This window comes from Leucoraja erinacea, chromosome 28 (genome assembly GCF_028641065.1).
Source record: "Leucoraja erinacea ecotype New England chromosome 28, Leri_hhj_1, whole genome shotgun sequence".
Classification (NCBI taxonomy): Eukaryota; Metazoa; Chordata; class Chondrichthyes; order Rajiformes; family Rajidae; genus Leucoraja; species Leucoraja erinaceus.
Genome location: NC_073404.1, coordinates 32377647 through 32389907, shown reverse-complemented (window position 1 = coordinate 32389907; position 12261 = coordinate 32377647). Strand labels below are relative to the sequence as shown.

Below are 12261 nucleotides of genomic sequence, written 5' to 3'. Positions count from 1 at the left end.
TCACCCATTATAACTGTTTTACCTTTTTAAGTATTGTGTTCACTTCTGGGCACCATGTTATAGGAAAGATGTTGTCAAGCTGTAAAAGGTACAGAGATAATTTATGAGGATGTTGCTGGGACTTGAGGGCCTGACCTATAAGGAGAGGTTGAGTTGGCTGGGACTCAATTCCTTGGTGTGCAGGAGGATGAGGGGTGATCTTATTGAGGTGTATAAAATCATGAGAGGAATAGATCAGGTAGATGCACAGAGTCTCTTGCCCAGAGTAGGCGAATTGAGGACCAGAGGACATAGGTTTAACGTGAAGGGGAAAAGATTTCATAGGAATATGAGGGGAAACCTTTTTACACAAAGGGTGGTGGATGGAAAAGCTACCAGAGGAGGTAGATGAGGCTGGGACTATCCCAAGTTTAAGAAACTGTTAGACAGGTATATGGATAGGACGGGTTTGGAGGGATATGGACCAAACGCAGGCAGGTGAAACTAGTGTAGCTGGGACATGTTGGCCGACGTGGGCAAGTTGGGCTGAAGGGCTGGTTTCCACACTGTATCACTCTGTGACTCTGAGTTCTGGCAACTCATCATAAATAATTTCTGCATCCTTTCCAACTTAATGGAAGCTTTCTTACAATAGGGTGACCAAAACATGATTCCCTTTACACAGTATCTTTACACTGTGGACGTATTGTCATCATGTTTTGTCTTTCCGCTAACTGGATAGTATGCAACATGAAAAACTTTTCCCTGTACCTCTGTCCACGTGACAGTAATAAACTAAACCTGAAAATAATACTCCAAATGCACCCTCAAGTCTTGTATATGTGTAACATAACATCCCAACTTCTATACTCAGTACCCTGACTGATAAATGCAAATGTATTGAAAGCCTTTTTGATCACCATGTCAACCTATAACACCACTTTCAAGGAACAATGTGCCTACACTCTTAGATCCCTCTGCTCTACAGTTTCCCAGGGCCATGCTATATACTGTGAATGTCCTGCCCTGGTTTGACTTTCCAAAATGCAACAGCTTGCTTTTACTGTGTGGTCTGAATCAAGATACCGAATGACTTGGGATGCCTTTTATTTTCAAATTTAAGCTAATTTCTATACGGTATTTCATCCCTCTACAGCAATGTTAATGAATTCTGGAATAATACTTAAGGTATTGAGCAATATTTGTCATTGTGTGTGGTATTTAACACTACAGTTGACATCTTCATTCCAGGGAAATGGGGATTGGAGATGGAGTTATATTCCGAGAAAACGGGCTGATTTTTCCCTAGTGTGAAGTTGCATCATCTGCACATCAAAAAATGAAAGTTGAAAAAATAAATGTTCTGTTTTTATTTACACTTTTTCTATAAATCTTTTCCCATAAATTCTAAGAGTGTATTTTTTCCCCATATCTCATATTTTAGCATTACGATTTTGTAAGGTGAATTTCCATTCTTTAAATGATTATAACATAGGCGATCGTCAGTATTTGTGTTAAGTAATGTGCACAGTTGGTATTATATTAAATTGTAGACACATCTCATCTACATTTTCAATTGTGCGGTCTGGAATACTTGCCTTTTTTCTTCAGAGAGATAATGTAGTGCGCAGCTTCAGAGCAGGAAAGATTTGGGTCCTCCTTTGCACTGCACTGATGGCTCGAGGCATTGATTTCAAAGGAGTGAATTTAGTCATCAACTACGACTTTCCAACTAGTGCTATTGAATACATCCATAGAATTGGTACGTATATTTAATTTTTCCTTTATACCCTGTGAAATTGCTTTGATTTGAAGATTAACATTAAGGTACTCTGAATTTTATGAATGTATTTTTTATATTGAATTAAGTTGAAATGTTATTGGGCAAGAGCTCAGAAGGGTACATAGGGGAAGTCCACATCTGACGTGAGTGATTTAAAGGCCAATTTATCAAGGTTCATGTTCCACTAAGGAGGAGTGGTAAGGATGATAATGTACAGTAACATTGGATGACCAAAGAGATTGTATATTTGGTCAGAAAGAAAAGTAAGTGCTTGCATGGTTTAAGGATGAAATCAGAGGAGCCTTTGAGGAATATAAAGCAAGCTGGTGATTAGAAGGGCCAAAGGGCTAAAAAGTGGCTTTGGTGAGTCTCAGGGATTGGTGTTGGGCCCAGTGCTGTTACTGGTTTATATCAATAATTTGGATGAGAATGTTCAAGACATTATTCGGAAGTTTGCAAATGGTACTTAAGTATGTGTTATTGTAGATAGCAAAGGCAGTTATCAAAATATACAGGATTTTGGTCAGTTTGGAAAGTTGGCTGAGGAATGGTTAATGGATTGTAATTTGGGTAAGTGCGAGGTGTTGCATTTTGCTAAGTTACATCAGGGCAGGTCCTTCATAGTATGGCAGGGACTTGTGTAGTCTTGTAGGGCAGATGGATGTAGGAGTGCAGATGCATAATTCTTTGAAAATGGTTTCGCTGATAATCAAGGTCAAGAAGGCTTTCTGTACATTGGTCAGGCTACTGAATATAGAAGTTGGGATGTTATTTTACTATTGTACAAGCTGTTGATGAGGCTGCACTGGGTGTATTGTTTACAATTTTGGTCACCCTGCTATTGGATGGATGTCAATCAACACCTTATAAAAAATATCAAATAATGGCCTCCACAGCCGACTGTGGCAATGAATTCCACAGATTCACCACTCTCTGACAAAAGAAATTCCTCCTCATCTCCTTTCTAAAGAAGCATCCTTTTATTCTGAGGCTATACCATCGAATTATAGACTCCCACTAGTGGAAACATTTTCTCCTCATCCACTCTATCGAAGCCTTTCACTATTTGGTAAGTTTCAATGAAGGCACCCCTCATCCTTCTCAACTCCAGCAAGTACAGGCCCAGTGCCGACAAACACTCATCAAATGTTCAACCCAATCATCACCACGATCATTCTCGTAAACCTCCTCTGGGCCCTGTCTAATGCCAGCACATCCTTCCTCAGAGATGGGGCCCAAAGCTACTCGCAATAGTCCAAATGCAGTCTGACCAGTGCCTTATAAAGCCTCATCTTTACATCCCTATTTTTATATTCTAGTCCTCTTGAAATAAATGCTAACACAAGAGTATGAGAAACTCTTTTTCTGCAGTGTTAATCAAGCAATGTTCCTGATTTACCTTGTTTCTGATGGTTATCTTGTGTATATACTGCCTTTATCTGCTTATATCTTATAGCTGCCTTTATTGTCTGTCTGATTTGAAAATATTTTTCATCTATCCTCATAATTTGGCCCTCTGGTGCCAAAATACTATTTTGTGGCCCTTTTCTACATTGCTCATGACTTTTTTCTCCTGCTCTGTTTTTGGCTCATTCCGCGTCTAGAGAACAAGCCTTTAAGTTGTTTGAAAACGCACACCTCCAGATTCAGGGACAGTTTCTTCCCAGCTGTTATCGGGCAACTGAACGGTCCTCTCACCAGCTGTTGTGCAGTCCTGACCTCACACCTTCCTCACTGCAAACCATTGCACTACCTTTAATCAGATTTTAACAGACTTTATCTTGCCCTAAATATTGTACCTTTTAACCTTTATCTGTACACTATGGACAGCTTGATTGTAATCATTTATAGTCTTTTGACTGGATAGCATGCAACAACAAGCTTCTACAGAGTAGTGTCTGCTTTTCTCTGCTTTGTCATCTTTATGCAAAATTGCCTTTTATTATGCCTTTTTTTCTGTTTTCTATTTCTACCATCTTGTTCAGCACTATTCTACAGTAGATGAAAGTCAATATTAATTGTTGGTAACAAATGTTTTGTTGTATCTAGGTCGTACAGGAAGAGCTGGTCACCAAGGAAAAGCGAAAACATTTTTTACAGAAGACGATAAACCACTTTTGCGAAGGTCAGTTTGAACATGAATCTCCAGAAAATTAGATGTCTGGGGAAAGCACATCTGTTGCTGGCTACATCGAGCAAATGCATGCTTGTATTTTTTGTGTTAGTTGTTTATAGGAGAGAGAGAAGGTAATCTTCATTATGGCAGAGTATAATCGAGTTGTGCCTCACTATAATTTAAGGTGTGCTTTTATTTTGCTTATATTGCTAATACAGGTTGAACACCAATTTGTTTTTGTTTTGTTTTTGTTTTTTTTGGCCAACGATAGTCCGCCTATCAATATAATCCGGCAAAAATTACTAGAGTTTAGTTGAAATTCCCTTCCCACATTGCAAGTGAGTTGTGCACTTTCCGGTCGAAAGAATCAACTATGTTCTCAATCTTCTCTCCTGTTTCACAAAGACACAGTAAACCCTTGTTTTAACAACCCGCTTATAACAGATATTGGATATAGTGGACGGATCTTCTCACCTATCCCTGGCTCCCACCATCTCCCAGACCCTATTCCCGACTCGCAAGGTGCATCAGCTTCTTCGCCCACTGAAAGGGGACACAGTGCCAGAATCACTCAGCGGGTCAGTATCTCTGGGGAATACAGAGAATTGACATCGGGACCCTTCCTCAGACTCATTCAATCAGTTGAGACACCATCACCGTGTGTCATTTCACTTTAAGCTTGGTGCCGATGCCACTGGTCTGCACCAGTGAGCACTTCTTCACTGGTTCATACGAATGTTGCTGCGATTCATGTTGCCGCCCCGGGGGACAACACTTTAAGCCACTGCCAACGACAGACTGTGCTTGGTCACCGTGGGGTTCTCTCTTTTCTCACCTTCTGTCACTTCCAAAGTTGAGTATGTTGGCAACTCCAGAGGAGGATGTGGAAGCACGAGCGGAGGGGGCCGGGGCCACAATGTGAGCCGCAACAACAGCTGTGTCACTACAACGTGTGGCGAGTGAAGGGTTCACTGGGGCACTTTGAGTCGGGAGTGGGGTTGGACCCGGGGCTCTAAATGGCCGGGAAGACGGAGGCAGTCAGGGATGGGTTGGCAGGTCATTCCATTCACGTTCAGTTTACATTTTATATTTGTTTAATTTATGTTTCTGGCACTCTATAGTGTTTTAGAAACATAGGAGGGGTGACATTAGCAGGGCAAGTGTCATTTCTAACATCTATCAGACTCTTGAACACTACAAAAAGTCTAATTAAACTATGAGCTGTCTTTGATTACACAAAGAACTTCAAGCTTTTCTGCACACTAATTGAGGTTATTAATTTATTGAATGTTTTTGTTTATTATAAGTTGAGTCGAGTGTTACACGTCTGTTATGCTCCTGCAGGTAAGAATTTAATTGTTCTGTTATAATTAACTACTCTTGATTCTTGAAGGTAGACAAAAATCTGGAGAAACTCAGCGGGTGAGGTAGGATCCATGAAGTGAAGGAAAAGGCGACTTTTCTTCAGACTAATGTGGGGGGGGGGGGGGGGGGCGGAAAAAAAATAAATCGAGACCCTTCTTCAGACTAATGTGGGGGGGGGGCGGAAAAAAAAGGAAAGGAAGAGGCGGAGACAGTAGGATGTGGGAGAGCTGGGAAGGGAGAAAGCAAGGACTACCTGAAATTGGAGAAGTCGATGTTCATACTGCTGGGGTGTAAACTACCCAAGCAAAATATGAGGTGCTGCTCCTCCAATTTGCAGTGGGACTCACTCTGGCCAGGGAGGAGGCCCAGGACAGAAAGGTCGGATTTGGATGGCAGGGTGAGGTGAAGTGCTGAGCCACCGGGAGATCAGGTTGGTTATTGCGAACTGAGCAGAGGTGTTGGGCGAAGTGATCGCCAAGCCTGTGCTTGATCTCACCAATGCAGAGCAGTTGACACCTGGAACAGCGGATGCAGTAGATGTGGTAGGAGGAGATGCAGGTGAAGCTCTGCCTCACCTGGAAAGACTGCTTGGGTCCTTGGATGGAGATAAAGCGACAAGTGTAGCATTTCCTGCGGTTGCAATAGATGGACAACATTAGCCATCCTCCAGTCTTCTGACATCACACCTGTGTCTAACGATGACATGTATATTTAAGCCAAGATTCAGCAGCTTCCTTCAATTTCCTTGGATATTCCTGATCAGGGTTTGTTGGTCTATTCCACAATGGAATCCAGGCACTCATTGAATGAAGTAGTTCGTCCTACTTGGCAGTGTTGTTCGTGCCATAAGTGAGGTTATAATCTTTTGCAGAAATGTGCTGCTTTTAATGCATTCTCTTTCTGTCTATTCAGCATAGCAAATATCATCAAACAAGCTGGCTGCCCTGTACCTGATTACATGATGCAAATAAAGAAATTGCAAAGGTAACTGATTTTAAATATGTATTAGCTAAGACAAGGAATGCTGTGCCTAGAGGTTTCACTCACTGGGACCATTTGAACTGCGCAAGTGGTCAGAGTTCATTGTACATCATTTCCAAACATGTACTTCCCCGGATAACAATAACTACATTATTTACAAACGTACTTCAGGATGAAATCAGCCTGAATTTACTCCAATGTTGATGCCATGAATTTTAACTAAAAATAGAAAATTGTGAAAATGGCAGGTCATACCAGCAATAGCTTTGGGTTTGAAGAAATGTGTAAAAGAAATAACTTGCTCTGCACATCTCCATAAAACATTCAACCCCTCAACCTATAGCTATGTATTGCGTACAGTTTTGGTCTCCAAATCTGAGGAAAGGCATCCTTGCCATAGAGGGAGTACAGAGAAGGTTCACCAGACTGATTCCTGGGATGTCAGGACTTTCATATGAAGAAAGACTGGATAGACTTGGCTTGTACTCGGTAGAATTTAGAAGATTGAGGGGGGATCTTATAGAAACTTGCAAAATTCCTAAGGGGTTGGACAGGCTAGATGCAGGAAGATTGTTCCCGATGTTGGGGAAGTCCACAACAAGGGGTCATAGTTTAAGAATAAGGAGGAAGTCTTTTTGGACCAAGATGAGAAAAACATTTTTCACACAGAGAGTGGTAAATCTGTGGAATTCTCTGCCACAGAAGGTAGTTGAAGCCAGTTCTTTGGCTATATTTAAGAGGGAGTTAGATATGGCCCTTGTGGCTAAAGGGATCAGGGGGGTATGGAGAGCAGGCAGGTACAGGATACTGAGTTGGATGATCAGCCATGATCATATTGAATGGCGGTGCAGGCTCGAAGGGCCGAATGGCCTACTGCACCTATTTTCTATGTTTCTATGCCCTCTAGTGTTGGACATTTCCACCTGGGGGGGGAAAGGTTCTGATTGTCGACCCTGATTGCCATCTATGACTCAGAATTATATATACTTCTATCAAGTCTCTCCTGAACCTCTGACGTTCCAGGGAAAACAATCCCAAGTTTATCCATCCCCTTCCTGTAGGTGAAACCCTCTAATCCAGGCAGAATTCAGGTAAACCGCTTCTGCACCCTCTTGGAAGCTTTCACATCTGTATTGGGGCGATCAGAGCTGCGTGCAATACTCCTAACGCAGCCCAACCAAAGTTCTTCAACTTCCTGACTCTTGCACTCATTGCCCCCAGCAATGAAGGCAAGCATACCATATGTTGCCTTTACCACCCTATCTATTGTGCTGCCACCTTATGAATGTGGATCCAAGATACCTCTGCACATCAATGCTGTTAAGGGTCTTGCCATTAATTGCGTATTCTTTTCTTGCATGCAACCTCCCAAAGAGCAACACCTCACACTTGCACGGGTTAAACTCCACATGCTATTTCTGACAGCTTTCCTTATTATTTGCAACACCCCTAATTTTGGTGTCATTAGTAAACTTACTCACCAACCCATCTACATTGAAATCTATGTTTAAGAAAGAACTGCAGATGTTGGTTAAATCAATGGTAGACACAAAATGCTGGAGTAACTCAGCTGGCGAGGCAACATCGAAGGAGAGAAGGAATTGGCGAGGTTTCAGGTCGAGACCCTTCTTCAGACTGATGGTCATTTATATGTTTGTATCATAAACAGCCGAGGTCCCAGCACGGATCCCTGCAGAACACCACTGGTCACAGACCTCCAGCCAGAACATCTGCATTCCACCACAACCCTCTGTCTTCTGTGAATAAGCCAGTTTTGAATCCATACAACCAGGTCATCATGAATGCGTATATCTTGCCCTTCTGGATCAGCCTACCATGAAGGACCTTATCAAAAGCCTTAATAAAATCCATGCATACATCACTGCCCTACCTTCATCCATCTCCTTTGTCACCTCCTCAAATAACACAATCAAGTTAGTGAGACACGATCTGCTGCACACAAAGCCATGCTGGCTATCCTTAGTTAGCCCACTCTCCCATTAATCCTCTCGAAGAATTATTTCCAATAGTTTACCAACCACTGACCTGAGGCTCACCGGCTTATAGTTTCCGGGATTCTCTCTCCTTCCTTTCTTAAACAAAGGACAGCATTGGCCACCCTCCAGTCCTCCAGGACATTCCTGTAGCCAGAGAAGTAACAATGAACAAAGCAACAATCAAGGCCCCTGCAATGTCCTCTCTTGCTACTGTCAATAACCTGGGATTGATCCCATCAGGCCCTGGGGACTTAACCCATTAATGTTCTTCAGGAGCCTCAGCACTATCTCTTTCTCAATCTCAAACTGCCTTGACATATGTGTATACTTCATACTGATCTCGCTGTCCACCTAGTCCTCCTCCTCCTTGGTGAATATAGATGCAAAGTACTTGGTTAGCGCCTCACCTCCATCTTCTGACTCCAAGCATAGATTCCTTCCTTGATATTTGAATTGAAGACCTATCTTCACTGATTGTGGTCTGTGGATCAGAAAGTCAAATCAGTGGCAGAGTGTGTGGTTAATTCCTAGGTCCAGGAGTTTGGAGATGAGTTCCAATGACTGCCCATTTGAGCAATCTTTAATTTCTGTTTCAATGTCCAGAATGAGAAAAGGTCACAAATTCATGTATTTTGCATTCTTTTCTTTTTTTTTTTACCCTATCCCTAAGTCCTACTTTATTTTCTTCCATTCTTGGCTTGATGTTCATGATTTGCTTTTTCCAAATTTAGCATAATTTCATTTGAAGTCCAGAATGATAAAAGTTCTGTCAAATGTCATTAAATATCCATTGAGAATTTGGATAATGCATTAAATGATTGCAGTGCAGAAGGTACATGTTTTAGGGGCAGGCAGCATATCTGGACAGAAGGAATGGATGGCGTTTCAGGTCGAGACCCTTCTTCAGACTGAGAGTCGGAAAAGGGGAACAAAAGATATTGACTGTACTTTGAGAAATGAATGGATAACGATAATCAAGGAAATGGGTGCACAATAGGCCATTGTTGGCAGTGGGATAGGTGATAACGTGTACATGGACTGAGCAACTCAACGGGCCAACAGTAAAACTAGTATGACGACTAGGGTGGGGGTGAGACAGAGAGAAGGGATGTAAGGGTTACTTGAAGTTGGAGTAATCAATATTCATACTGCTGGGGTGTTAGCTGCCCAGGTGAAATATGAGGCACTGTTCCTCCAATTTACATTTGGCCTCACTCTGACAATGGAGGAGGCACAGGGCAGAAAGTTCAGAATGGGAAGGGGAGTTAGTGTTTGGCAACCAGAAGCCAGCTCCTTCAGCATTGATCCAAAGCTGCGCTCCCCAGAATAAGTTTGAATGCACGTCCTTCCATACCACAAACTGCGTGGTTGTACTTTCATCCCTGTACTTTAGTAGGATATCTATCCAGTTTTTTTTTTAACATTTCTTTAATCCTTGGAAATCCTAGGATTTCTAGGAATCCTATTTCAAGGATTTCTAATCCTAGGAGATCTTAAGGATTTCTTTAATCCTTCAACAGTGTGACTTTGTAATAATGATTGCCACTTTGCCCTCATTGCAGTAAACAAAGGAAAAGGGTCATCAAAAATCCAATCAAACGAGCGACCATCAGGACCACTCCAAAATACTTCCTAGAAACGGCGGCCAGAAAGAAGTATGGTTCTTTAAAATCTTATATATTTTTAATTAAATTGTCTACCATTAGATTATATTTAAGTAACCAATAAATCAAGTAATTTCTGAAGTAAAGTTCCCAGTACTCTTTACATGTGACCCTGCTGCTAGATTGAATATTGAGAATATATTTCTTGCTGAGTCTCTATTTACGAGAATTTTTTTTTAATTTGGTGCTTACAGAAAACTGATTCAGAAGAGCAAGAAGAAAAAAGAAAAGCCCAAAATAAGTGTGACAATCAACAGTTTTTAACAAGGTTCCAGATTTGTGAGAAATGGCCTCCCACTCACAAAACCATGTCCCTAATCATCCCTTGTCCATTTAACTGCATGTGTATCTTATCCATCAGAATACTCTCTAGTAACTTTTCAACCACAGATGTTATGCTGAAGATTGTTTTCATTGCTGTTTTGAAAGAAAATAAATGTTTCTAAATATTTTAAGATATCTTGGATGTGCTGAAGAGTGCAGTGCCACCTATGTGAAATACTGCAATATTGTACTTTCTTTATAGTACGTTTCAACCCTTTTAGAATTAACAGATGCTGCAGTATGATATACTGATATTGACATGAGGATGTGAATTTAACATACCCTTTTTCTCTGATATAGAAAATTGCAGTCTGGATACTGTAGTTTAAGTTACTTCCAGTAAGAATTTGTTGTATAGAAATTATAAACTGGTGTAGTTACAGCTAAATGATCTGTAAATCCTAATAAAATCAATCTGGTGATTTCTCATAAATGCCATAATTGTTTTTCAAATTTTAAATATCCATCATTAAAGTAATGTGGACAATTTGACTTTAACACTGACTGTTTACATTATCTCTTCTGATGGAGTGTAAAATATAACTTTGTATTTCATTATTAACAAATTTCTGGATGATATATTTCAGATATTTTACTATGGTCAATGCAGGAACAAAACAGAAAGAGAAATCAATTCCTTTATCTCCAATATTTCCATTTAACTTCAGTGAAAATGTGAAAGGGCGTCAAAGGTTATGTGGAGCAGACAGGAGGAGGGTGTTGAGAGGGAAAGTTAGATCAGTCATGATCGAATGGCAGGGCAGACTTGATGGGCCGAATGGCCTAATTATGCTCTGTGTCTTGTCTTAAAATCTGGTTTCAGTTTAGTTTATTGTCACGTGTACCAAGGTACAGTGAAAAGCTTTTGTTGCATTATAGCTAGTCAGCAGAAAGACAATATATGATTACAATTAATCATAGAAACATAGATAAAGTAAAAAATGTTGCTGTAGGAATAGAGATTTAATAGTGGAGCGATTGTAAAATGAGTTTGTAGAGCTGCTTCTGTGGCTAGCAAGCAAATAGTGAAAAAGTTACTTTTATAACAACTAAACAGGTTCGCTTCTTAATAAACAGACAACACACAAACTGTTTGGTAGACCAGTTCAAAACTTTACTTATTATCGGCCGATGGAAGGGAGGGAGAACTCCAGTCAAGTGACCAATGTAGACACTTCACTGTCCTCAGTCCACTTCTCTGAACAACAGAATTACATCGTATGATATAGTGTTTTTTTGTCACCTTAGCACATTCCACAGACATTAGTCATGGTCAGAGGTACAGAAAAATATGTTTCTACAGAATGCATCACATCAAAGGCATTTTGTCACATTCTCTTAGATCAATCTAGCTTCTCCTCTCTCGTCACCTCCTCCCTCATAAACATAGGACACTTGGTTTACGACATCTTACTTTTCCAATACATCAAAGAGAGATCTAGCTCCTTCTCTGCTTCCTCTCTCGTCACTTGGGAGACAATGTTATAGTATTTATTATCTCACACACCGCAACCTGAGGCAAGCCTAATTTGAGACTAAATATAAGCTGTAAGCTAGCCCAGAAGCCAATTTAATATCATCTTATATTGTTAACAAAAATTCGGCTTTATCAATAGTCCTCTGGGTTGGGTGCCATCTTCCATTAGCTGATGTGCAGAAGGTTGGAATTTATTTCCCTCCTTGGTTTCTCTTGATTAAATATCACCTTGACAGCATGTATGAGTCAGTCCAAGGCAAGTCAAATCAAGTTTATTCATCACATACACATACAAGATGTGCAGGTAAATGAAAAGTGGCAATGCTCGCAGACTTTGTGCAAAAAGACAAACAAGCAAACAACCAAACAAACTATAAACACAATCATAAACACACACATATTCTTTTTCATATTAAATATTGGAAGGAAAAACGTTCAGTAAAGTTAGTCCCTGGTGAGATAGGAGTTTACAGTCCGAATGGCCTCTGGGAAGAAACTCCTTCTCAACCTCTCCGTTCTCACCGCGTGGCAACGGAGGCATTTGCCTGACCGTAGCAGCTGGAACAGTCCGTTGC

General features: G+C 40.8%; 1 protein-coding gene across 2 annotated transcripts in view; it reads left to right on the top strand.

Annotated features, from left to right (window-relative positions):
- The window catches only part of ddx52 (DEAD (Asp-Glu-Ala-Asp) box polypeptide 52), a 64085-nt gene extending 53376 nt beyond the window's left edge, over window positions 1-10709 (top strand). For both annotated transcript variants that reach the window (XM_055658219.1, XM_055658220.1), the window contains 5 exons: window positions 1591-1741; window positions 3812-3887; window positions 6156-6227; window positions 9784-9876; window positions 10080-10709. In XM_055658219.1, the coding sequence (XP_055514194.1) occupies window positions 1591-1741; window positions 3812-3887; window positions 6156-6227; window positions 9784-9876; window positions 10080-10149 (462 nt within the window). In that variant the 3' untranslated portion in view covers window positions 10150-10709. The remainder of the gene's footprint in view (window positions 1-1590; window positions 1742-3811; window positions 3888-6155; window positions 6228-9783; window positions 9877-10079) is intronic.
- Window positions 10710-12261: the final 1552 nt, after the last annotated feature.